The 27,746-nt window shown below is 34.5% G+C and overlaps 2 protein-coding genes across 4 annotated transcripts in view; one reads left to right on the top strand and one right to left on the bottom strand.

Moving 5' to 3' along the window:
• LOC145333082 (inhibitor of nuclear factor kappa-B kinase subunit beta-like) overlaps positions 1–27,746 on the bottom strand; it is a 43,905-nt gene that overhangs the window by 15,456 nt on the left and 703 nt on the right. The window contains exons 1-12 of one of the 2 annotated variants that reach the window (XM_080178236.1): positions 26,087–26,189; positions 15,652–15,707; positions 15,328–15,427; positions 8,572–8,641; positions 8,274–8,411; positions 7,395–7,491; positions 6,895–7,023; positions 5,910–5,975; positions 5,275–5,381; positions 4,859–4,966; positions 4,447–4,571; positions 3,816–3,927 (exon numbers count right to left, since the gene is read on the bottom strand). In XM_080178236.1, coding sequence (XP_080034362.1) covers positions 3,816–3,927; positions 4,447–4,571; positions 4,859–4,966; positions 5,275–5,381; positions 5,910–5,975; positions 6,895–7,023; positions 7,395–7,491; positions 8,274–8,411; positions 8,572–8,641; positions 15,328–15,385 — 1,010 coding nt within the window. In that variant the 5' untranslated portion in view covers positions 15,386–15,427; positions 15,652–15,707; positions 26,087–26,189. Of the gene's footprint in view, positions 1–3,815; positions 3,928–4,446; positions 4,572–4,858; positions 4,967–5,274; positions 5,382–5,909; positions 5,976–6,894; positions 7,024–7,394; positions 7,492–8,273; positions 8,412–8,571; positions 8,642–15,327; positions 15,428–15,651; positions 15,708–26,086; positions 26,190–27,746 lie in introns of those variants that run through there. The other variant, XM_080178235.1, reaches the window with a different exon arrangement.
• Positions 22–3,657, top strand: LOC145333083 (uncharacterized). 2 transcript variants are annotated; one of them, XM_080178237.1, is made up of 2 exons: positions 22–1,458; positions 3,424–3,513. In XM_080178237.1, the coding sequence occupies exon 1, from the start codon at positions 108–110 to the stop codon at positions 1,449–1,451; it is 1,344 nt and encodes a 447-aa protein (XP_080034363.1). In that variant the 5' UTR covers positions 22–107; the 3' UTR covers positions 1,452–1,458; positions 3,424–3,513. The 2 variants fall into 2 exon arrangements, 1 of the variants encoding a protein (XP_080034363.1); XR_013884437.1 differs by lacking the exon at positions 22–1,458 and adding an exon at positions 2,979–3,284 and having other exon boundaries at positions 3,424–3,657.

Below are 27,746 nucleotides of genomic sequence, written 5' to 3'. Positions count from 1 at the left end.
TTATAATTTATTTTGTCCCTATATATTATGTAAAAAAAAAAAAAAAACTATTGTATCCCTTTATCGACACTACCGCGTCTAACAAACATTTTTTTGTTTTAGTCACGATGGATTCCAACAACAGAACCATCAAAGAAGCTACCCTAGAGTCATATAAAGCCAAAAAGAAAAGGTCAAAGGTGGTCCAGACTTCAGCTTACGCAAAGCTGGCAATAAATGAGGAACATTCCATTGATAAGCAACTCTATGATGAGATTACCAGTGATGGTATGGTAACACTTCTGCTGGAGGAAGCCAAAACGGCCCAAAAAATCAATTCGGTCAGAAAAACGATTGATGAACTCCAGCATAAAATATTCGATCTCTCGGACCAAATCGAAGCCACTGACGAAACAGGAGGCAACTTCACACCTGGTGAGGAAGATGATATACCTACACCAGAGTGGACCAACAAAGGCACCTTTTGTGAAACAACACGATACATCCGGGAACAAGTTGTCAAGAGAGCAAAGTTCCAACTACTTTCAAAAATGAAAGTCCCAGACGAGGATAGGACTCCCCCTCCATTACCTGATGACTTACTGGAAGAAATCGACAATCTTGTAGAATACACGGCAAGAAACAATACAGAAAAACTGTATACTCAAGCCATTGATGTTGATCTTATCCGGCAGCTAGTCGGACCAGATCATGCAAAAGCCCGAAGGTACCAAAGATTGTTTACAGACACTATGTACATCAATCACCTTATAGCCAAACGAAAAACCCTTGAGGTACATCTGGCAAGATTGGAGTATACAGCTGCCCAAAAAAAGTACCTGCATCGAATGAAAACCGTGGAGAATATGGATGCCTTCATCAAGACCATCCCCAAATATCACACAAATCGTTTATTTTGCAGAAAAAAGACGTGTAAAGACTGTAAACATAAGTCCAACCCAACTTTGGCTACTTATGGTTTACAGAAAAAGTCTTCTAAAATCCGTAATCCGGCACCGAAACCATCACAGCGCCAAAGATCACCATCCACAGAAAGACCACCACGGCGCCAAAAATCACTGTCTCCAGAGCGTCCAACACTATCACAGCGCTGGATAGCACCTTCACCAGAGTTTAGGCAACCCTCACCACCCCCAAGAGAGGTCCACTATCAAGAAGAAACTCAGTATCGGACCGATTACTATCAACAGGAAAACCACCGTGAAAACTCTCAGCAGATCTCCGAGTTTTCATATCAGTCTGACCACCAGCCTTATGGTCGTAGGGATTACCCAACGACCCATGACCAATATCGGGAGGACCAATATGACCCCCCAGACCGTCGCCAGTATCTTGAACAATATGAACCCCGTGACCGCCACCAGTACCAAGATTACCGCCGTGACCACCAAGAATACCCACATCATGAGGAATTCTATGGCAGGATGTCTTCCAAGCGGCCAAGATACTAAATTCAAAGTAAGAAAAATAAAATATTGTATCATTTTATCCTGATTTTATGAAAAAAAATATAAGTTTTTTTTTTTATGTGTTTTTATCTTTTTAATATCCCATATCCCGTTTTAAAAAAAGTTTTATTCCACTGCATTAATTCTGAATATTTCAGAACCAAATAAAAAAAGCTAAAAAATGAACAACTACAGCAATCAGCTACCTCAACTACCGCTGAGCACTCACAATGGAACATGGGATGGGGAATATAACCACCAAAGGTACGTCCAGCGCGAAATTTATCTCATCCATGGCGTGGTTGAGTTGGCCCGTCGTGGGATGAATTCCCACTTCACCCATTTCCCCCATGACAAAGTCAACAGCCGGTATTTGGCTAAATTTGTCAGACCTCTCTACCAGCTCGAAAACGCCGTTGATTCGTGGGACCAGTGGCTTCTCAGGATCACAACAAAGCAAGCATGGGAGGAGCTGGGTAAACTCAGAGAAAAGGCCCTAGATCTAATAACGTCGCTGGGCCCGGCCGCTGAAGCCTTTAGGCTCTCCAGGACGACGGCCTGGAGTCTGGAGAAAACCGTCACACCATGGCGCCGGGTCTCAGCGTCACGTATGAAAAAGCTAGTCTCCAAGTTAAGGAAGGCCAGAACACAGCTGGCGGAGGTCCTAGACCAGCTGGCGGAGGTTGATGACGAAGTAACGGCTCAGAAGTCCAACGTCCTACATCTGCAGCAATTACTCCATGAGTTTGCTGACCGTCTGAGCAGCACAGAACAATCATTCAGTGAGGCTCAAGAACGATTCCAGGAGGACAGATACCTCTACCAGGAGCGACTGCATTCTGCCAACCGCGATACCATGAGGACCCAGGAGCAGCTGGAAGTCACCAGAGAGGGCGCCAGACAACTCCAGGAGCAATTGGAGGCACAGGAAATCACGATCCTGGCCCTCATGATGGACAATCTCCACCTCTAATTTAAAATTTTGCCTCAGAAAACATTTTTACTGCCAAATTCTATATTTTTTCAGATACAAGGGTATGGATTAAAATAAAAAACACACAAAGTTAAACAATGAAAAGAAATAGCTACCTAATCAAATTTAAAGTAGGTCCAATACTTTAAAAAATACCTTAATATTGTAAGGTATTGGCCAGGGTTTCGGATCCGCATTGATTTTATGCGGATCCGGATCCGGATCCTCAAAATTTGGTCAGTGCGGATCCGGATCTTTGACAATAAAAATAAAATCACCAAATTTTTCAAAAAAATTAATTCTTCAATTCGAAGTCAAAAATACTTTTAATTTTCAAGTCTGAACCTAAACCTTAAAGATTGGCTCTCATCAAGAGAATGTGTGAGATTTTATATAAATTTAGGTAGATTTTTCCATTTTTTCCGCATTTTTTGGAGTCTAAGGATCCGGATCCGGATCCGCATTTTTTTTGCGGATCCGGATCCGGATCCTTGGACTCAAAATATGCGGATCCTTGCGGATCCGGATCCGGATCCGGATCCGAAACCCTGGTATTGGCTTCAAGACCGGTTTGTGTCGCCCTTTCCCACTAACAAAATATTGTAAAACATGCAGTGGTCTGTTTGCAACCCTATGTTCTTTTCTTTCCTCCCCGGAGTGTGCAGTCCAATCTAACGGCTGTCCATTTTTAGGTCGAGCCAGAACAGAAGGTTGCTTTCAGTCTACTGCGGCAGATATTATAAATAATCGGTCTGTTCTTTCTTTTTTCCAATCATTCAAAAACAAAACTTTTTTCAGACCGTCTATCTATAATGTCTGCCGGCTCTTAAGAGAAATCTAGGCTGGCACTATCCAATATACAGGTAGAGCTGCCATTTCTCTTTTACTGTACCTTAACCCTTAAAGTATATAAAATACAGGGTGGGAAAACTAAGGCTGGTAGCTAGGATAAAGCTTTAGGTTTCAAATGTTGATTCACATATTAATATATATTATTTTTAGCAAACCAACATCAACCTGCCCCCTACTTCCACGACCTTGATACTTGCAGAAACAAATGCCCGGACAACCACAGTGGTGACCCGGGATACTGGAAGACCAGAGGCTGGAAAGAACAGGAAAGCAGATTTGAAGAACACACTGTATAAACAGCAGGTACAAAATTTATTCCAGCAAAGTGCCTAGAAGTCTTTGTGTCTGTCTGTTAACAATATCTATCTTAGCCAACAATTTGACTTTGACATCTACTTACGTGGAATACTATAGAGAATAGGACATATGCATTTTTTAATAATTCATTGAGAAATAAGGGCTGCAGATGCTTAAAAATACTTTTTTGAGGGTCATGCTGTATATGTTATGTATACTATTACTAATCAAATGTTATTACTTACTTTATTCTCCTGGTATCCACCAGGAAGATTGGAAATTCAGCAGCTACAAATTGAACAAGCTGGTCTTCAGCGGTCAGTCTGTACCCCTCTTCAGTTAGGTACAGTTGGTGACCTTAAAACAAAGACATTGTTATGAAATAATATCGAGGTACAGTGATGTTTTAGGTTTAAATACAAGAACACGACAGTCATAGTTCATAATTTTACAAAGCATTTGCGCACGAGACATTTCATCAAAGATAAATTGAACAAGTCGGTCAGTCTATATCCCTCTTCAGTTAGGTACAGTTAGTGACCTTTAAATAAAGACACTGCTATAAAATAATTTCGAAATTTTGGTGATATTTTATGATATTTAAATACAAGAAGACGGAATTCATTGCTCATAATTTTGCGGGGCATTTTCCTTTAAACAAGGAGAAATTTAAAAAGTTGGTCCTAAGAGCGGTCAGTCTGTACCCCTCCAATGTTGATAAACAAAAATTCATTGGAAGTTGTTGAGCTAACGAATAAAAAAACAAAACTTTGGGGACCAGTGTAATAAGCTGCACCAGTGCACAATGTCCCCTCCCTCCCTGCGTTTCATAACGATAGGACTATTCTTTCTAAGAACAAAAAAAAATAAAAATACCTTCTGGAATGTGAAGCTGGGTTGAGATGAACTGTTGTAGATGTTGGAAATCCAGAGACAAAGGTTCTTCAACAAAATGAACCAGTGATCTTGTTGTCATATTGAATATTCTTATGCTTCGCAACCTTAATTAAAAATATATGTCAAAAATGGCAGGGAGGTAGGGCACACTAGGATGTTTATAACACTGGTCCCTAAAGTATTATAATAATGTTTTCTTATTCGTTTACGAAACAACTTTGAGAATTATTTTGAATTTTGATTTATTGGTTCATTAAGTTTAGTGTTCAAACGTTTCAACCACTAATTGTAATCTGCAGGAGGGTAATTCGTGTATCATTATTGGGGATGTATATCAATTTATCAGCCATTGTCTTATCCCTGTAGATCCCTGGGCGCAGTCACTAGTTACCTTATAATTTTCTCTAGCTGGGAGAAAACGACAATTTGGCCGTTCGTCTGATCTTTCCCCCTGGTCTCTGGATTCCAGTCGAGCAGGCATCTCAACCATTCTTCCAACCTGGGCATTACAAGGACAATTGGGTACAATGGATATATTATTATTTTGATCCTACACCAGATTTTCATGTTCTCTAATAAAGTCATGTAAATTGTACATACAAACCCCATACGTTTAGAAATTGTTTTCCATAATTGCTTCTTTTTTTAACGTCCCCTCGAGTCTATTTCATTAATTTTATTTTTATATTTGTGGAAAATTGTCTATAATACGATGCTATAAATACATGATTTTTCAGTATGGTTAAAAAACCGGTTCTAATCCAGTGGTGGATATTGATCGGTTTCGAAGCCAAACTGGAAAGTTACCTTTCTGCCAATGGTCTTGCCAATCTTGACTCCAAGCCCAGCCTATCTTTGAACTCAATATCACCTTCGATTCCCTCCACTATGGCTATATGTTTTCTTTCCTTGCTCTAAAAAAAAAGGATGACAACATCTATAAGTAGCGTAGCACAAAAAAATCATGGAATGGACAATCAGACAAAGTGAGTTAGAGAACACATGTTCAATTCTTAAAAAAATAAAGAATAACTCCAAGAAACCCCCAAAACCTTAAAACAGTAACGATAACATATTTTGAAGCATGACCAACAGACATACGGACAAAATTTTGTATAGATTAGATGCGCACGTTTCATGGGAATCTTTACTTAAATTTTCAGCTATCTATCTTTAAAAGCAGGTGAAAAAATCTCTCAATATTTATTTCATGCGCCGGACAGAGCAGCAGTAGGTAGAGATCTAAAGGGATAAGAAAATGGTCGATAAATTGATGTACATCCCCAATGATGATTACAATTACCCTTTCTATAAATTACAATTAGTTGTTGAACACTCAACTTAATGAACCAACTAGTTAAAATTCAATATAGTCCCCAAAATTGTTGAGCCAACAAATAAAAAACGTTTTTATAAAACTTTGGGGACCAGTAGGTACTTACTTGAACATGGTCGACCCATTGTCCCGGGGAGAGATGAGGTAGGAATGGACGGCAGCCGGTTATTATCTGAAACAAGACCAAATGATAATAAACAAAATTATCCCTTAAGGAGATTAAAATAGTTGGTTCAAATGTTTATTTACTGGTAGTTTGAAACCAACCTATTGTAATTCAAAAGAAGTACCCAAAGTTATTAGGCCAACAAATAAGATAAAGTAGCTGAAAAACTTTGGGTACCAGTGTGATTATACCTGTTCTACTAGGTATCATTATTAAAAACAAGGATGACAACATCCATAAAAGCGAAGCACTGAAACGGTAGGACAAACGGACATTAACACTTGTATAGTATCTGAACTGAAAAATCGGAACATAAATGTATAAATGTCGAATCAAAATTGTAGGTAAATTTGTTGAAAAACTGCTTAAAAACAGGATAATGTTTATGGACATACTTACATTTTTGGACTTGATTATAGAGTTGCTTCGCTTATAATATTGTTCTTTGTTGTCCCAGGAATCAGTATACCAAAAATCAGATCAAACGGATAATTAAAACACTTGAAAATTTGTTGTTAAAAAAGTAGAAAAATCAACATGTTTAAAATGGACGTACGGACATTCTGGTAATGATTATAGAGTTGCTACGCTTTCTAAATCGTACCCAACTACTACAGGAATCATCATGCAAAGTTTGAAATCGATAGGACAATTCTAACATGCCTAAATTAACGAATAAAAGCTATCTATCTCGGACGGACGGACGGACCGACCCTAATTATAGAAAAGCTTCGCTTTTAAAAAACAGATGAATAGGTAAATTTATCATACAAGAAGTTGGTGTCAAAAAAGTTAAAAAATCAGCATTTTTTCAATCGACGTATTTTTGACTTTCTAGTAACGATTATAGAGCTACTACGCTTCCTAAATCGAACTTAACTGTTATAGGAATCTTCATAATATTTTAAAATTAACTAAAACCTACCTCATAGCAAATAAGTCCCAGAGACCAGTAGTCGACGGACTTGGTGTAATCTTTCTCCAGAAACAGTTCTGGTGCCACATACTGCAGGGTTCCAACAAAGGATTTGGCCAGGCTGGAGGCTCCTAGCTCCTGAAAGTACCCAAAGTTTTATAATAACGTTTGGCTTCACAACTTTGGGCACATGTATTGAATTTTGATTGGTTGTTTTTTAAATGAGTGTCTAAACGTTTCAACCACTAATTGTAAACTACAGAAGGGGTAATTTTGTGTATAATCAATGGGGATATACATCAATTTATTGACCATTATTTGATCCAAAGAGGAAAGAAGGGAGTATATTAAGTCTAAAACCAACTCAAAGCTTATATAAACTTAAAATTTAAATAGCTAGTGTAAAGCTTCCCTAAAAATTCGAAGTTCAATAGGTACCTAGTTATTAATTAAAAGACTTGGTAATAAGAGTAGGTATCTGTTCCTATGAAAAGGAAATTATATCCTACCTTAGCATAGCCCAGATCTATGAGTTTGAATATAATCCTCGAATCTGTGGATTTTAACACAACATTTTCTGGCTTCAAATCTCGATGAATTATTCGTCTAAACAATCATTTTTGATAGGGGGGGGGGGGCAGCGGTTCTAACACTTTTGCATTACCAGTGATTATAGGCTTTGTCTTTGGAGTGAGAGGGTAGATTATCTCACATTACTTTTGGGATGTAGTTTTCCTATTTAAAAAAAAATTGATTTGGCCTCCAGGTTCAGGTGCTGCAGGCTGCAAAAAAATTATTTTGTAGAGTTAAAAGTCAGGTTATAAAACAAAATATATGCATCTTTTTGAATGTCCAGCGACAATCTGGAGGCCTGCAGCACCTGAACCTGGAGGCCAAGTCCAATCTTTTTTTTTTAAATAGGAAAACTACATCCCTAAAGGAAACTTTTTTTTGTGATATAATCTGTCCTCTCACTTTTAAGACAAAGCCTATAATCACTGTTTACGCAAAAGTGTCAGAACCGCTGCCTCCCTTTTCTGTCAAAAGGGTCTTTTTGTTTACCTATCATTATTGGGAAATTGAAAGGGGGGGGGTATCCTCCCCCCAAACTAGCTTAAACCCTTCCCAGGACCTAAGAGAAGCTACCCTGTAGATGATAACCTTATCGGTTCAGCGATTAGCGGGATCCTTCGGTACACAGACAGACAGAGAGATAGAGATCCTGTTACTTTTATATAAGGATAACCGATCCATGTTTGATTGATACCTGTTATGTAAATATCATTATCCAATGGCAGCGGAGACATCATTTAGCAGAAGTAATATTTGAACTATTAATTGTCATCTACAGAAGGGGTAGTTTTGTGTATAATTATTGGGTATATCACCTGTTATGTAAATAACCAATAGCAGCTGAGACATCTCTTAGCAGGAGTAATATTTGTCCCTCTGGGAGGCCGCGACAATTCTCCGGCTTATTCAACACTCTGCGCAGGTCTCCGGATTCACAATACTCCATACACAGACTAAATGTTAATATTATGATGTATTCAAACTATAAATCTAGCTATTATACTTTTAGAAATCAAACTTAAAACTCAAAATAACTCAACTAAAAAATAAGTTATGGTAGATGCTTAAAGGAGATGGAAATGTGAAGAAACGCCGCCGCTCCACTATAATTACCTGGGTAAATCTTCGCTCCCTTGGTCAAGACCCACGGGTACTGGCATACACTTTACTACGTTCTCGTGATCTACACAGATATTTAGATCATTATCATATTATAAGACTAGAGTTGGCTCGATATAATTATCTCCCTATTGGCTAGTTTTCTATATGCATATCTATTTCTCAATAAATCTATTTTCCTCACCCGGCATTACTATCTAAAAGAAAGTAAATATTTAATAATTTAAATGATTTTTAAAAGATTTTTTTAAATTATATTTTTTTCTTTACATTATCATCACCAAAGGGTTAATGATGATGATTACAATTTTAGTTTAATATTTGAACACACAAAATGTCGCCACAATCGAATTCTTTTAAAACATAGTTTTCTTAAATTTATCATATTATAAATTTAAATTTTCTTTTTTATGATTAGAAATTAAATACATCAATATAAGGTAAATAGCAACATGAAATGAAAAAAATGAATTTATTTTTAATAAAGTAAAATAATGGGTCTTATCGTTCTGGGCAATGAGAGTTTATTATGGATTATTGGAGCACTATGAGTTTTAATCATATATTCCTTGGAAAACTTGAGCTCGTTTATAGACATTTATTTCCTATATAGATCTGACATGGATCTTGAAGCAATTAAGCAGGCCGTTTTGTACATGTTAAAAATTGGAAGATTTCATTAAATAAAAGTAATCGCAAATATACTTAGTAAATGATAGATAGACAGACAGACAGACAAGACAGAAAGATTGATAGATAGAAATCTTCGCTCCCTTGGTCAAGACCCACTGGTACTGGCATACACTTTACTACGTTCTCGTGATCTACATAGATAGATAAATCATTATCCTTATATAAGATAGACAGAAAGATAGATAGATGGAGAGATAGAAATCTTCGCTGCCTTGATCAAGACCCACTGGTACTGGCATACACGTTACCACGTTCTCGTGATCTACATAGATAGATAGATCATTATCCTAATATAGATAGACAGACAGATAGATAGATAGACGGATAGATAGAAATCTTCGCTCCCTTGGTCAAGACCCACTGGTACTGGCATACACTTTACTACGTTCTCGTGATCTACATAGATAGATAAATCATTATCCTTATATAAGATAGACAGAAAGATAGATAGATGGAGAGATAGAAATCTTCGCTGCCTTGGTCAAGACCCACTGGAACTGGCATACACGTTACCACGTTCTCGTGATCTAGGTAGATAGATAGATCATTATCCTAATATAAGAAAATATAAAGACAGATAAATAGATAGACAGATAGATAGATAGACAGATAGATAGATAGACAGACAGATAGATAGATAGAAAACTTCGCTGCCTTGGTCCAGACCCACTGGTACTGGCATACAGTTTACCACGTTCTCGTGATCTAGATAATTAGATCGACCATTATCATAACATAAGAAGATACATAGACAGACAGATAGATAGATAGACAGAAATCTTCACTCCCTTGGTCAAGACCCACTGGTACTGGCATACATTTTGCTACGTTCCCGTGATCTAGAGAGATAAACAATAAATAAATCATTATCCTTTCATAAAAAGCAGTAAGCTTTTTTTAAAGATTCTCCCCAACCACTGAACCGGTATTGTTCTCCATTACAATAAAGCTTCTTATAGGTCCCTGAAAGGTTTTAGGCTAGTTTTGGGTAGGTGTAAGTGTAAAAAGTGGTAGGTATCAAATTATCAATATAAGAAATATGTAGTCATATCTTTATCAAGTACACTTGTCTTTCAACCAATAGATGTCATATTAGCCTTTTTTGAAAAGATTCGAATGAGTTGCGCTTGATAATGGGCCAATAAATCACCTCAAAATTACTAAATCTTACTAAAACTTTTCATAATGATCATTTAACTCTTAAATCTACTCAACTAAAAATAAAAATATTAAACATTAACCCTTACAGATTGGGGGGGGGGGGGGGGGGGGGCTCCAAGAGCCCCCCCCTCTAGTTTTTTCAATCTCATTTTTTTTGTAGGTAAGATGGAGTGCTGTGACTTCATGACTTTTTAAGTTTAGTAATTATACGTCGGCAAGAGTTGATTTTATTAGGACATCTGGTCTGTGTCGGTCGTAATGTCCGGTAAAAGTCGGTTGGGTAGCACCAAAATTTGACAAAAATTCTAAATAAATCTTAATTTCTACATTATGACTTTTGTGTATAAGGAGAAACCTAAAATTTTTTTGGTGAATACTTAGATATCAATGACCTTCTGAGAAAAGTTGTGTTATTACCGTTTGACCGATCCCTGAACGACTTTATGACCGATTTTTGTCCGGCTTTTACTACAGACAAATATCATGAATATCGTGGCTTCTATTACAGCTAAAGTCCTATAATTTTTTTTGGTAAATCCTTGAGCAACATCAAACAGATAAAAATATTAATTGGCGCCACCAACCGCCGTTTTACCGCCGTAACCGCCGAAAATGGCGGTTTCCGTTATTTTCCGTTTTTTGGCGATGATCAGAAAAAGTAATTTTTTTGTTATGAAAAATAAAAGTTCGTCCTAAAATTTGGTCATCCTAGCTGCAAAATTGGCCGCTCTACAGCTGTTTTAAAATTTAGCGGCTGGCCGCTAAAAAGCGGCTAAGGAGCGGCCTGGCCGCTATGACTAGAAAAAGTAATTTTCTCTAAAAATACACATGAACCACCAGAAAAAAATTTTACGTCTTTATCTGTAACAGGAGCCGAGATAGAGGGGGGGGGGCTCTTGGAGCCCCCCCCCCCCCCCCCCCGATCTATTAAGGTGGGAATTGGGGCCCGAGCTGTAAGGGTTAAGTAAAGAAAATAGCATTGTAAAAACAACAAAACATGCAAGCAAAAAAATAGTTATAGATAGAAAAAAATAAAAGAGAGAAAACAAGGTAATTTCAAATAAAAGGACAATCTTAAACTAATTTATATTTGTATTGTAAGTTTGTTAAATTGAAAATTTTGAAAATTTTATGAAAGATAAATAGGTAGGTAATATTTTTAATTATATTGATTTTAAATTTTTAAAATCCAGTTAAAAGGGATAGTTGCACGAAGTGTATTTACTGAGAGGGGGTTACTTCTAAAAGTGAATCTTTAAATGTTTTACTAGGCAGTTTTTAAGTTAAGTCCAAAAATGTCTAATTTGTGTAGGTAAAAGTTAATATTTCAGTTTTGATATTTTTAAAAATATGTGGTAGAAAATTGAAATTCTTTCAAATATTTGCCTTATAAACATAGTTTTAAACTATTAAACAGGAAAAAATATGTGGTTCACTAAATTCAAGTTCAAATGCATTTAGTGCAACTACCACCTTTAATAGGGCACTTGACATTTTTATCCAATTATGCATGAAATCAAATAAATTTTAATTCTAAAAAAATGTATTTTATAGGTTATCCTCTATTAATACAGAATATAAAAATTTAGTAAAAAATAAGATTACTCGTCATGACAACATTACATTTTTGTACAATTACGTCATGTAAAAATTATTTTAGTATTTGCATATTGAATTTATAAAATATCCTAATATTTCATACATAACTAGTTTTACTAGTATTAAGATATTCAAGTCTCTATAACAACACAATTAATATTTGATGTAAATCCCAAAGAGAAAATAATTCTCTGTTATTGGTCAATTGACTATAAATCTTCACCCAGATAAGACCAACTAAAATCATGAACAGAAAAGAAATATCATTGTTAGTGATTTATGCCATTTGGCTCCAAATAAGCCCTTGGAATCCGAGTGTCTACAGTTGTATTGTAGAAATTTTAAAGACAGTCATCAATGACATCAGTCTGGTTATACTTTATCAGTATTATCAATCAATTCCTGAGTCTAAAACTAGTTTTTTACATTACATAATGAAAATAATTGTAATGATATTTGGTTCAACAATTACAATAAGGGTGTTTGGAAGATCTTTGTTTGATCTTGCTCCAGAAACTACCATAGACCTACTTTACAGGTTTCCAAGTGTCATTTGTATGCTCTATGATGGTTACGGATTTGCAAACCTCACATTTTACAGCATAATGGTTCTTATAACTTTACGGGCACTATTTAATGCATATCCTCGTCTAATGTTTCTGCTTGAAGATGACCATTTGACTTTGTTGTTCTGGATTCTTTGTGTAATTAAACAAATAGATGAATTTTTCTTTTTCTATCAGCAAAGTAATACAATGTGTGACAAAAATAACATTGAAGGTATTAGAGTGAGCCTGAATCTTCACATTGATGAATCTAAAATAGGAACTTATGGTGGAATTAGTAAATTAGGTGAAATTTTTCTACTTATGCCACTTTTTGCTGAAATACTTTCAAGAGTAGTTATCAAATGGAGAGTTTTAACAAGAAAGATATCCTTGAGGAAGAATATTGTAATTCCTGCAAGACAAATTGAAGTTGGGAATCAAGATGTTATTATAGTACATGAATTGGGAGTTGACACTGGTACTAGTGAAGTTGATAAAAAGCTTGACACTGCAGATATCTTTGTCCATGAAAGTGAGTTGAAATCAAGGTCAAGTAAAGAAGATGTGATTAGAATGAAACCAGTTATAATTGATGCTTGGAAATGTCCACAAGAGTCTGCAGGGCCATCACAGGTATCAGAAATTGACACAACATCTGCAGTAGCTTTGAAAGCCACAGAATTGGATATGGTTTCTGTTGACAGCAGAGAATCCATCCAGAGTTTGCAACAGGCAAACTATGAAAGAGACGATGAAGCAGTTGAGCCAAATAAGTTTGTTTCACAGCCAATGAATGTTAATGATTTCAAAATTGAAAATGAAGATAAAGACAATGTCAGCTTAGGACTTGTAGGATTTAAAATTCTTCTTGTCCTTTTTCTTTTCTTTGCAATAGCCAAGATAATTACAGCAACAGGATTGTCAGGAGACTACAAAGATCAAATTGAATACTGTATAATATTATTCTCATTAAAGATGGGGAGACTTGTGGAGTCAATGATGCCATTATACTGGTTACTACGTAAGAAGGACACAAGAAAGTTTGCAGTGAGAAAGCTGAAGTATTGGAAGGATGCTTATTTTCCAAGTGATGTGTATTCCAAGTAAAAAAAAACAATTGATCAGAATTCATAAAAGACAAACTTATTTCCATGAGTGTTTAATATTCCTTAGTGTAATTAAATGTTGTTTAGGTGAAAACTGTAAATGATTTCATATTATCTGTAACTAAAAATGTTTTTTTTAAAATACAAGTTTAAAATTGTACCTTGAAATTAAAGAATAGAATAATTATTCAGTCCAAAACAAATATAGTAGATAGAAAGGTTTAGTCAAATGTTAAAGGGATGATTTATGAGGGAGAAAAGTAAGCAATTATGAAAGTTATAAAAAAGCTTTTGTTTTCTACTATAAGTTTTTAAGAAGTATTGTCTCAGATAAAACATGCAAAAGCTCGCAACATAAATCATGCCAAAAGTCTTTCTTCATACGCGTTTCTTAAGGCTCTAATCAGCAAATGTTTCTCACAATTGTTCACAATGAGTTTCAAATACAATTTATATTTATGATATCTATGTCAAGTTTAATGGCCAAAAAACCTGAACTAAATGTTGAATTCTATAAAGAAATCAATTTGTAGATCATTAGAGATCTTGCTAACCATTTGATTCAAGAACCTTTGTCTGAAAGTACTGGCTGTATAATATATTGTAATGAGTTTTCTAGGAGTCTAGGCATTCCTTATGATCTATCTATTACTGTCACACGATGCCATGTGGCAACAGTTTGACGTTTTGAAGCCCTATTATAGTCCTATATTTTGTAGTAACTACCATCAGATATGCCCCTAATAGAGTCATCAAGGGAAACATGAGGGAATTTGGGGTGAGGGAAGTCGGCCCAGTCACATTTAATTTTAGTATTAAAATGGAAAGGGTTTCTCTGGGGCGGGTTGAGATACTCTCCCCCAAAACAGTTATAAACTTTCCCTGGAACTAAAAAAAGCTTCACTTTTGTAATATTAGTTCAGTTGTTTGCGAGATCCTTCGCTACACACAAAAAAGCTTACTACTTTATATAATAGGATAATACGAATCGTTTGTCCGTCTCTTATTATCTTGATAAGCGCCTAACTGATTATGATGTACCAAAAGAAAAATTATTCTGAAAAAAATTTACACGCGGTTGATGCACGGCTGCCAATTGTACAGCCCCAAAGATTATAAACAAAATTAACCCTTCTTGGATTACAATTATTGGTTGTAATGTTTGGCCACTTGAAGTTAATTAACCAACCAATTAAGATTTGATAAAAGTTCTCACAGTTTTAAATCTAAAGAATGGGAAAAGTGTCTGTAAAACTTTGGTTACCAAAGCTGGATCTTTAAATCATTTTAATGGTGATTTAGATCGGGGTGCGCCGAATTTCAGCTAATCACAGCGCGGCATTTTTAACCCCGATTTGGTTCACCACTAAAATGATTTAAAGATCCAGCTCAATGTAATTTACAGTCCAATGTGCCCTCCCTACTATATTACTCACTAGCCCTCCGGGATTTATAAGGGATCTAAAGGGATAAGACAATAGCCGATAAATCTATGTTCATTGTTCATCCCCAATGATGATACACAAAATTACCCCATCTGTTGATTACAATTAGTAGTTGGAACGTAATAGACAAAAATCAAAATTTATTAAGTCCCCGAAGTTGTTATTATAAAACTTTGGGGACTAGTTTAATTAACTTACCTAGCCTTAGCATGATATCTACTTCTTGGGCCCAATGGGCCTTGTGCCGGGCAGTCATCAGTTCCTCGCTTCCAAACTTGCATTTCTTCAGCGCAACTCTCTGAAAAAAAAAAGTAAGGTAGATACGCTACTAAAAAATAATTGAAAAAAAAAATAAAAAAGGTAATATACCAAATGATATTTAATATATACAGGGATAAGACAATGGATGAAAAATCAATCTCCCTACCCCCAAATTATGATAAACAAAATTTCCCCATAGGGTAAAAGCTAAAAGAATATTATATTCTCCACTTTCAAGTTACAAATTGAAAAATTAGCTACCTATAATCTTTAAGGCGAGATTAATTTTTCGTTCATTGTCCTATCACCATCTCTGCCTTAATTAAAAAAAAAAGATTTTCAAACGAATGACCCCTTTATGTACATACAGTATATTGAAAAATAAACTTTATAATTATAGAATACTTTAATACTAAAACTATTTATTTTTAAGCATAAAAAATCACAGTAATTTTCAGGTATTACAAGTTTTGACAAATTTTTGGAGAAAAATTAGAAGATTTTTTTTTGGTTTGGTTAATTTGAAGTTCTTTCTTCGAAGATTTTAATTCTTTGGATCCATAGTTTCCAGAATTTGGCCATCTGTTCTTTAGAAAACCTGTGGATGTTGGCTTGATACCCTGCACAATTGTATTTATAGGGTTAACATCTGGGATCTAAAGGGATAAGACAATGGCTGATAAATTGATGTAAATCCCCAATGATGATACACAAAATTACTCCTCTTTAGATTACAATTAGAGGTTGAAACGTTTGGACACTTAACATAATGAATCAACCAATCAAAAGTCCCCAAAGTTGTTAAGCCAACAAATTAGATGATTCTATTATAGAACTTTAGTAATTAAACAGCCAAATGTCCCCTCTTTCCCTAATTATTTAATTCCAAGTTGACCAGAAAGAGAGATGGGACAATGGGCTGTTTGTATTTATTACACTAGTCCCCAAAGTTTTATAATAACATTTTCTTATTCGTTGGCTTAACAACTTTGGGTACTTTTGATTGATTGGCTCATTAAATTGAGTGTTCAAACGTTTTATCCACCAATTTTTATCTACAGAAAGTATAATTTTGTTTATCATTATTGGGAATGTACCTCAATTCATCAGCCATTATCTTATACCTTTAGCTCCCTGCAAGTTAAACGTATATAAATATTCCTGTATTATATATGACCACCACAGCTCCTTGTTTAATTTTGAGATGTGCGTAGGCAGGATCTGCGCTCACAGCGCCCAAGTACGCTACAACCTGACACATCAGAATTGGTTTAGTATGATAAATTAGAGAGGGAGGGGACATTGGCCTGTTTATTAAACTAGTCCCAAAAGTTGTATAATATTTTCTTATTCCTTGGCTTAATAACTCTGATTACTTTTATTAGATTTTGATTGGTTGGTTTAATAAGTTGAGTGTCCAAACGTTTCAACCACTAATTGTAGTCGACAGAGGGGTAATTTTGTATATCATCATTTGGGAAGAAGAGCAATTTAACGGTCAATATCTTATCTCTTTATTTCCCTCATGAAAACTTCATGGAAGAAAATCAGGGATCTAAAGGGATAAGATAATGTCCAATAAATAATTGTATATCCCCAATGATCATACACAAAATTACCCGTTTGTTGATTACAATTAGTGGTTGAAACATTTAGACACTCAACTTGAGGAACGAATAATTTAAAATTCTAAAAAATCCCCAAAGTTATCAAGCCAAAAAATAAGAAAACGTTATTATAGATTTTTGAGGACTAGTGTAATAAACAGCCCATTGTCCCATTCCTTCATGGTACAAAAAAAAGATTTATTTGGGGCAAAAAAAATTGTATGATGGGGACATTGAACTGTAAATTAAACTGGTACCCAAAGTTTCATAATCACAGTTGCTCAAAAACTTTGGGTACATGTGAAGAAAGAAATAAGTACAGTTCTTAAAATATATTTAATGTAAAGATTTAAAGATTTGAACCCGCAACCTTCTTGTACCAACCAATTTTTGACCTGAAGTGGATTATCAAAGAGCGAGCCTATTGTAGGCTTGGCCTTTTCACTGGTCTTCCAGTCAATCAAACACAGCTGATCCCCTGGTTAACACGTCCATAATGTGTTTATTTTTACGCTGGTACCCAAAGTTGTATATTCTTATTAGTTTGCTAAAAAAAAATTTGGCCACTGTTATTCCATTTTAATATTTGTTTGAGTAAAAACTAGTAGGTATTGTCCCAATAATTCTAATCTTACAAAAGAGGTAACTTTGTTTTACATTATTGGAGATGTATCAATTTATCGATCATTGTCTTATCCCCATAGAGAAAAAAATAAAAGAGAGGAATTGAAGCAACTAGAAGACGAAAATAGGCAGTGGGCCCAGGTGCCTAATTAGCGCTGTTGCCGCGCTAAATTTTATTGCTATTCCACCACTTTTCAACTGGGAGGATTACAAAATTAATATGTAAAGTTTTAATAATTAGAATATAATATTTAAATTAAAAATAAAAAGAAAATTTTTAGTAGCGAAGCTACTCTATAATTCACTTTGTCCGTCCGTCAGTCAGTCAGTCAGTCAGTCAGTCCGTAACGCTATGGGGGAAATGGGATTTACTCAGCTCCTATAAAAGAAAGAATGCTGAAATTTTTTGACAACATTCCCATTATTAAGGAGCACAATTGACTATAAAACATCATTTGCTGTCGGACCGATTTTTAGCAGGTTTTAGGCTATTTTTATATTTTTCACATTTTTCTCCATATCTTCAGTGTTTATGGTCCGATTTTCAAAATTTTTTCAGTTACAGATATCAAAATTAAATTTCCTGTCGTTTAAAGAAACAATCATGAAGGCCAGACTGCCTTTAGCAGGTTTTAGGCTATTTTTATATTTTTCACATTTTTCTCCATATCTTCAGTGTATGGTCCGATTTTCAAAATTTTTTCAGTTATAGATATCAAAATTAAATTTCCCGTCTTTTAAAGAATACAACCATGACGGCCAGACTGCCTTTTCAGCAGGTTTTTGGCTGTTTTTTTATATCTTTAACATTTTTCTCCATATCTTCAGTGTTTATAGTCCGATTTTCAAAATTTTTTCAGATGTAGATATCAAAATTAAATTTCCCGTCTTTAAAGGAAATAACCATGACGGCCAGACTGCCTTTTTGGCAGGTTTTAGGCTATTTATAAATATATTTAACACTTTTTCCATATCTTCAGTGTATATGGTCCGATTTTCCAAATTTTTAAAGTTTTTAAGGATTTAAAAATTAAATTTTTTGTTGTTTTTTGAAAACAACCATGGCGGCCAGGCTGCCTTTTATCAGGTTTTTGGCTATTTTTATATGTTTTACATATTTCCCAAGATCTTTGTTTATTTTGATCCAATTTTCAAACTTTTATGGGATATCAGTATCAAAATAATTTTTCCCATTGTTATGAGCATCTTTAATATAATTTACTTTGACCATCGTCATCATACAAAATAAAACAAGGTTTTATATTTATTTTATCCAATAAATCTATTCTTGATTTTAGTAAAAACCTTTTAAATCTACCTGTACGTATTCCCATCTACGATTTTTTGTGCTTCGCTACTTATGGATGTTGTCATCCTTGTTTTATTAAATATAAAAAATACTAAAATAACATTATCTAAAAAAATATTTTTTTTTACTTTTTACTTTTAGATATTGTCGTTTTAATGTTTTAATTAAAATTACAAAGAATTTATTTTTATTTAAAACAATTTGTGCATGGAAGATGAATCCTTTCATTTATAAAAAGGGGGAAATTTTTTTCATAATAAACATTCAGCTGATTCTGACCGCCCACGGCTGTTTGCTAAATATCACTTTTCTTTTTATTCACATTATCATTTATTATTGACATACAAAAAGCCCTGGGCGGCTTTTGATTTTCGTCTGCTAATTTTTCTTTAAAAATTTAGGGATGGAGAAGTAGTATTTTACCATGAAAAGGGGGTGAGTATTCATCCTCTTATCCTTTTTCCTTATGCTTATCCCTTAAGATCCATGTCAGCACACCACACAAAGCAGACAGACATAGTTAGTTAAGGAGTGATTGGTTTAGGAATATTTTAGACTTCTTTATAAAATGTTATAATGGAATTACGTGATCAAGGGAATCTTCACATAAAATTTCAGAAGTCTATCTTTTGCAGCAGACAAAAAATTTCCCTTTTCTCCAACAGTGTCGTTATAAATAAGATAGAGGATCAGACATAGTGAGATATAGAGTATATCGTTAAGTAAATCCTTCTTAAAAATCTGCCCTCTATTCAAAATAGCAGCCAATATAATGTTTATAAGGTTTCACAGTGGCATCTATTTTTTTGATCAGAATATTTGAATTGGCAAGTGGTATGATGAACACATTAACGACTACCTATGCGCGCAATACAGTCAACAATGCCGCTGTACTTTAGTTGTGGATGCACAACAGCTGATTCTAGGGCCTGTACACATTTTTTTTTACATGTCATTGTTTTGAGTATTATGAAATTGGGAAGCTAATCTACATCTTAGTATATTACTGTTTTTCGTTCTTTGTAACTTTAGTTTGTCAGTGTTATAGTCTATCTTTCTATCTGCCAGTCTGTCTGTCTGTCTGTATGTCTGTAATGCTAACAATGACATATAACCCTGCTTGAGCATCCTTAATATAAGGTAGAATATTGGACACATATCTGAGATGGTTCTTTGTAACTTTAGTTTGTCAGTGTTATAGTCTATCTATCTATCTGCCTGTCTGTCTGTCTGTCTGTCAATCTGTCTGTAATGCTAACAATGACAGGTAACCCTTCCTGCGCATCCTTAATATAAGGTAGAATATTGGACACAGATCTGATATGGTTCTTTGTAACTTTAGTTTGTCAGTGTTCTAGTCTATATTATATATCTATCTTTCTATCTATCTGCCTGTCTGTAATGCTAACAATGACAGGTAACCCTGCCTGAGCATCCTTTATATAAGGTAGAATATTGGACACAGATCTGATATGATTCTTTGTAACTTCATCATCTATCTGTGTATCGTCCAGAGGCTCACCATATAACAGATACCTTTCCTACATAAACAGATAAATATTTTTAAGCACATCCAGGGATTTAAAGGGATAAGACAATAGCAGATAAATTAATGTACATCCTCAATGATGATACACAAAATTACCACTTCTGTAACTTACAATTAGTGGTTGAAACGTTTGGACACTCACCAACTAAACTAAATTCAATAAAGGTCATTTAAGTTAAGCCAACGAATAAGAAAATGTAAGTATAAGACTTTAGGGACTAGTGTAATAAACAACAGCACACCCGGAGATCATGCGATACAGAAAAAAACAGACACAGATCCTGTTGCTTTTATATAAGGATATTATGATAGAATGTTATGGACGGAAAAATCATGAACATACATTTTTATATAGCCTAAAAAAATCATAAAAAAAACTTTGTAATGAACAAACGGACAGACAATTGGAATTTAATATTTTCAAAGTACAAAGAGTACAAAGAGTACAAAATAAATTATGTACTTACTAATAGACTGTGTAGAGCATGACCACGTGCAAACATTTGTTTTTTGTACTCTTTGAACCCTTCCTCTCCCTTTTCTTGGATCATACGCGCCTCCCAGGCTTCTAGCACTTTCCTGGCACAAGTAAAGGGTTATTTTGTTTATCTTTTTTTTTTACATAAGTTGTGAGAAACTGTTCTTAATTATGACCAAATTTATATATATAAGAACTAAGTATAGATATATAATCCAGATTATTACAGGTATCCAGTGTTAAGGACTTATTTCGTCTGCTAGCAAATTGCTTTTTGCTCTTTTTTAGTGACTTGACTGTGTTAATATATTCTACGCTATAGGCTGATATTCAAAGACCCAATTGAAAGTCGGCATAGAGTCTACGGGGTGGGAACATAAAGTTATTTAACTCCTTCCCCTCTATTGTTTTACTCTAATCTAGTAACAATTTGGGTTCAATAAAGATTTTGATGGAATAAGACGATGGACGGAAAAATTATTTACATCTCCAATGATGATAAATAAAGCACCCCTTTTGTAGATAAAAAAATAATGATTGAAGTGTTGAAACTTTATAATTCAATGAAAGTGTCCAATACTTTTAAGCTAACGAATAAGATAACATGATTATAAAAGTTTGGGTACCAATAATTTATTGTCTAATTTACCTTTCCTCCCTGATTTTATTATTATTTTGATGTTGCTACGCTACCTATAAACATAATCATCCTTGTTAAACTGTTTTCAATCTATTTCAAAAAAGTATATCAAAAATATATTCTGACACCAGTAGAAACATACTGCAGAGTTAAGAATGAGAATAATAGCCAACATTTACCTTTCAAAAATAGGTTAATACAGTCTAATTATAATTGTCGACAAACCTGCTTTCATCGCTCATACTGACATTGAGAATCTTCGACACAGACGGGCAGGTTTGTCGCAGCGACCAGTCGTAGGGAATTCGGATTATGTTGTTCACTTTACTCTCTGGTGCTTCGATTGTTCCCGGAATTTTTGATTCTGATTTTAATAAAATCTTCTACACTTGCCGGATTTAAAGGAATAAGACAATGGAGGCTTAATTATTGTGCAACCACAGTGGTGATAGACAAATTTACCCCTTCTGCCGATTAAAATTAGCAGTTGAAACGTTTGGACTAAATGAACCAACCAATCAAAATCATGAAAGTTCCCAAAGTTGTTAAACCAAAAAATGATATTTATCTGAGTCTACTGCTTAGAAACTGTGGTTCTACTTTACAGTTAAGCCTCTCATAGGTCCCTGGAAGTCTATACCTATTTTAGGAGAGGGTAGGTACCCCTAGAAAAAAAAACCTTTGAAAGATTTATAAATTAAACTTAAAAGTTGAGGATAGTTGTTGAAACATTTGAAAATTCAAATACGAAAAATAAATTCAGGAAAAGTAATTAGAGTTGTTGAGCCACAGAATCAGAACACATTATTATAAAACATTGAGGCCTAGTATAATAAAAAGCCCATTGTCCCCTATATCCCTAAAATCTATTCTAAACAAAATTGTAGAAAATTGCCTGCATTATTATTGCTGGAAGAACTGTCAATTATTACGACTTGTTCATTATTATAGTCAGTCACTAGGATATCAATAGGAGCTTCTTTTTTGATAGGAGTCTCTTCTTCAGCAACTTCTGATCATAATAATTTGTTTTGGTTTACTTTTACATTTAAATTATACCAAATATATTATGCCATAACCTCAGGGATCTAAGGGATAAGACAATGACCGATAAATTGATGTACAGTACATCCCCAATTATGATACACAAAATTATCTCTTCTGTATATTAAAATTAGTGGTTAAAACGTTTGAACACTCAACTTAATTAACCAACCAATCAAAATTCATCCAAAGTTCTCAGAGTTGCTAAGCCAAGGAAAAAAACCGTTATTTTAAAACTTTGGGGACTAGTGTAATAAACAGCTCATTGTCCCCTCTCTCTCTTCTCTGCCATACCTGCCCTATCCAATGTATGGATGGATGTAGAATATATGTGGATATTATGTCAGGGGAAAAATTGTAGTCAATTTAGGTTGATAACATGGAACCCCCTTATATTTCAGTTCGTTAATAGAGTAGGAGGAAAGGGGAAGGCGGAATCATCTGGCAAAGCACCATAAAACTCATGGACGGCCAAAGTGATTCAGAGCATCTTCAACAAACAAAAATATATCTCAAATAGCAACCAAGAAAATCATATTTTTCCTATATCGTTACGGCTTGACTGACGGACAGACAAAGTTAATCATAGAGTAGGTTCGCTAAGTACTAATATACAAAAACAAACACCTTTCATGACAGGTCTCTTATCGTTGTCTAGCTCCACTTTTTGATCAGGTTTACCCTTGTTCTTACTCTTTTTATCTTTAGCATCACTTGGTTGGCGTGGACTTAAATATATAGATATATTATTACTTGGATGTTGCACCAGATTTTCATGATCTCTGATAAAGTGTTACTTGGAGCTGGCTAAAATAACAATATCCCCCCTTTTACTCCATCCCCTACCTTCCTACAAGATAAACTAACTGACCAATATGTGAGGCAAGGTAAATTGACGACAAATATTCCCCTGTCTATATATCCACGTATATCCTATAGCCATTACTATACTATAGAAAATAATCCCTTTATAAAAGTAATAGAATGTCTGTGTGTGTGTAGCGAAAGATCTCGCTAACCGCTGAATCGTTATGGTTTTTCTTTAATGTGAAGCTTCTCATAGATCAAGGGATAGTTTTACAACTATTGTGAGGGAGGGTACTCCCACCTACCCAAAAAATGCCCAAACAACAAAAAACGTCTTACCCGGGTATCTTAAGGAATAAGATAATCGACGATAAATTGATTAATATACCCAATGCTTATAAACAAAATCAACCCTTTTGTAGTTTAAAACTAATGATTGAAAAGTTGGTACAATACTAGTTTAAACCAAACAATTTAAGTTAAATAAATGTACCCAAAGTAAAAGTAGCCAACGAATAAGGTGCTGTGTTCATAAAACATTGGGTACCAACATAATTTACAGTCCAATGTCCCCTCCCTTCCCAGGCCAACTACCCTGCGCGACTTACTTGTTAATCTTAGCCAAATAGAACGTTTCAGTGGTTGACCGTCTGTCGGTGGGATCCAACCTGCTGGCAAGCTCCTCTTTGACCTTCTTCGCCTCTTTCTTCCTTTTCTTCTCCATGTTGGGTGACAGCAGGGTTTTACCAAACATTTTGCCCACTACTAGTTCATTGTAGATTTTGTTTGATACCAGGCTTTCATATTTTTTCTTTGCTGGTGGCATCTCCTCGCTTTTTTATTATGTTTGTATAATTCACTGTTAGGACAGGGAGGGAGGGAGGGAACATTGGGCTGTTTATTATACTAGTCCCCAAAGTTTTATTTTAAATGTTTTCTTATTCGTTTAGCTGAATAACTTTCGGGACTTATACCTGTTGAATTTTAATAGGTTGGTTCATTAAGTTAAATGTCCAAACGTTTTAACCACTTGTTTAATATACAAAAGGGGTAAGGGGTGTATCATAATAGGAGATGTTATTGTTATCAGGCATTGTCTCATCCCTTTAGATCCCTTCTGTTAGGACTTCCAGACAAAAGTCGTGCAATCAAAGGGCTGGTTGTCTGTTTTTGACCATAAACATGAAAGATTTGATTCAGAGATCCAATCCTCTATATTTACATTTACTTTTAGTTTAGGCTATTCGACGTTTGTACAATAATATTCAAAAGTAGTGCAGCTAATACAAAATATGGACAAAACTAGGTACCTAGGATTTAGGGGAATACTTGAGCTGCAGGATCCAGGAACCAAGGAATAATCCCAGGAACCAAGAATCATTCTTCACCAGCAATATTTCACTATGAACTATCCAAAATACCACTATAACGACACATAGATAAACAGACACCCTACTACTTAAAGAACTAAAATAAATGAGAACAAACGCACAAACCTCAATAAATCGCCCGCAACTCTTGTTTCACTTGATTTTGATTTGTCTTTATTTTGATTTGATATTTCACTTTGATGATTTGAATCATTCAGAAAAACTGAATGTTTTGAAAAGAATCTTGGAAACACAATTCTATTTTGTGCTTGTCTTGTTAATCCCAGCAGCATATTTGATCAACTTTCGAAGGTTTTTTTTCTGTTTATAGTAGTTTTATTAATATAAAAAGTGTTATGAAACTTTTTTTGTCACTTTTTCAAACTGATTTCGTTATTTCTGAAAGTTTAACATGAAGTGTCAGTGATAAGTATTGAACTAATCTACAACCTTTTTTCATCAAAATAAATGTCAGATTTAAAGACAGAAATAATAGGTACTCAAAGTTAACAATAATAAGAAAAAGTTACCTTACTATGAAGTGTTTCAATTAAAAAAACAAACATTTTTTTAGGATTCGTAATTCAAAATTAAATGGAAATGGAAAAAAATGTTTTCAGTTTTCTTAATTTTTACATTTTTTCCCCCTCAACCACTTATTTTTTATCCCCCCCCCCCCCCCCATGAGCAGGGGATCCCATGTAGAATATACACTCCTGATATAAAATTGAGTGGAAGGAGAGGGGGTTATTTTACACGGATCTAAGGGATGAGACAATGGCCGATAAATTGATGTATATCCCCAATCATGACACACAAAAATACCCTTTCTGTAGATTGCAAATAGGGGTTGAAACGTTTAGACCTTCAACTTACTGAACCAACCAATCAGATTTCAAAAAAAGCCCCCAAAGTTGTTAAGCCCACGAATAAGAAAACGTTATCATAAAACTTTTGGGACTAATGTAATAATAAGCAGCCCATTGTCTTCTCCCTCCCTGGTAAATTTCTCATCATTGTCCTATCACTGGTTCTGAGAGAGAGGGGACAATGGGTTGTTTATTACACTAGTCCATAAGTTTGGAAATAACGTTTTCTTATTCGTTAGCTTAACAACTTACTTCAGTGAATTTTAATTGGTTGATTCATTAAGTTAAGTGTTCAAACGTTTAAACCACTAATTTTCATCTAAAAAGGTTTATTTTTGTGTGTCATCATTAGCGATATACATTAATTTATCAGCCATTGTCCTATCATTGAGTGTTTACCTGGTTTGTTAGCTTGTTCTTCCACACATTGACAATACCAAATCCTCCAGAACCAAGTTGTGCCTCGCAAATCCAGTCCCCAGAAACTTGTCCTGGGCTCATCCTGGAAAGGGTAATATTGTTGATGATCATTGGAAATAGTTTTACAGGTTTTAAAGTACATACAAACATGTTATCCCTCACAAGGAAAGGAAGGAGGGGACATTGGGCTGTTTATTTAAGTAGTCCCCAAAGTTTTATGATACCGTTTTCCTATTTAATGGCTTAAGAACTTTGGGGACTTTTATTGAATTTTGATTGGTTGGTTCAGTAACTTGAGTGTACAAACGATTTAACCACTAATTGTAATCTATAGAAGGGGTAACTTTAATTACCTAACATAATTTGAAATGTACTGTACATCGATTTATTGACCATTGTCTTATCCCTTTAGATCCCTGAATTCTAGATCATGAATACATTTTGAAGCGTGCTTAGTCTGGTTAATAAAAATAAATTGTTTTTATTGTATGGCTTCTAAACCGGTCATTATCCGCTGGATTAAAATAATTTCCAAGCCATAATGAAAAATCATGTATTGTATCGTAATCTAGACAAATTTTCACGAATAATAAAAGGAAAAATTATAGGATTGATTGGCTAGTCCAGTTGGCCACAGAAGCTGTTTATAATACGATTCGTTACTAAACTGCGAACCAGAAAAATAGGCAAATTTGAACTTGCAGAATAGCAGCTTTAATATTCATTTAGGATTATTTTACTGTAAATATAAAATGTAGATGCATCTTTTGGTTACAAGTTTCCACCGTTGATTTTTTATTAATAAGCACCAATGAAGCACAAGATCTCAAAACCAGCATTTTGGGTAAAACTGGTGAACCTAAAAGATATGCAAATCCAAAACAAATCAATGGAAAAACGATTTTAAGGGATTTATGCATTAATTGTTATGAAATGTAGTATAAGGTAGAAATTAATGATTTTTTAAAATAAGAAATATTAGGAAAAAAAATTCGACCCCTATCACTTTAGATGACAGTTGCTGACCTCCAGTCTTATGGATGAAGCTAAATACATATTAAAAATAATAATTACTTCCAAAAGTATACAAAAATAATTTTTAATGTGTTAAAAAAATCCATTTTAAAATCTTGATTTTGAGGATGATCGCCTTTAAGATGCTCCTATGGGTAGTGATGGTGAGCCAAATGTTATCAAAGTGCATGACCATGATGACAACTTATATATTGAACTATGGTCCAATTTTTGTATTCATAGCAGCCTCCAGCCAAGCAGTATTAAAAAAGAAAAAATTGCAATTTTAATTACTCCAATATATAAGGTAAATACTGTCGTTTTAAGAAGATGTTTATATTTCTTGTCGGCTGGCTCCAGTGGAGAATGCTATGACTACAAAAAATGGTACATAGGTTGATAGACAAGTTGTTGTAATGGGCATGATGTACTTAGATAACATTTGGCTCACCATCATCACCAATAGGAGCATCTGAAAGGACATCATCCTCAAAATCAGGATTTTAAAATGTTTTTTTTTAACACATTAAAAAGCATTTTTGTATACTTTTCAGGGTAATTTTTATCTTTAACATGTATTAGGCTACATCCATTAAACTGGAGGTCAGCAGCTGACCTCTAAAGT

This window comes from Acartia tonsa, chromosome 12, assembly GCF_053477335.1.
Source record: "Acartia tonsa isolate MP-2025a chromosome 12, ASM5347733v1, whole genome shotgun sequence".
NCBI lineage: Eukaryota > Metazoa > Arthropoda > Copepoda > Calanoida > Acartiidae > Acartia > Acartia tonsa.
This window is presented reverse-complemented; position numbering and strand designations above follow the sequence as displayed.

What these genes read in the sequence shown, in the direction of transcription:
- LOC145333083 (XM_080178237.1), top strand. Translation starts at nt 108, where the DNA reads ATGGATTCCAACAACAGAACCATCAAAGAAGCTACCCTAGAGTCATAT.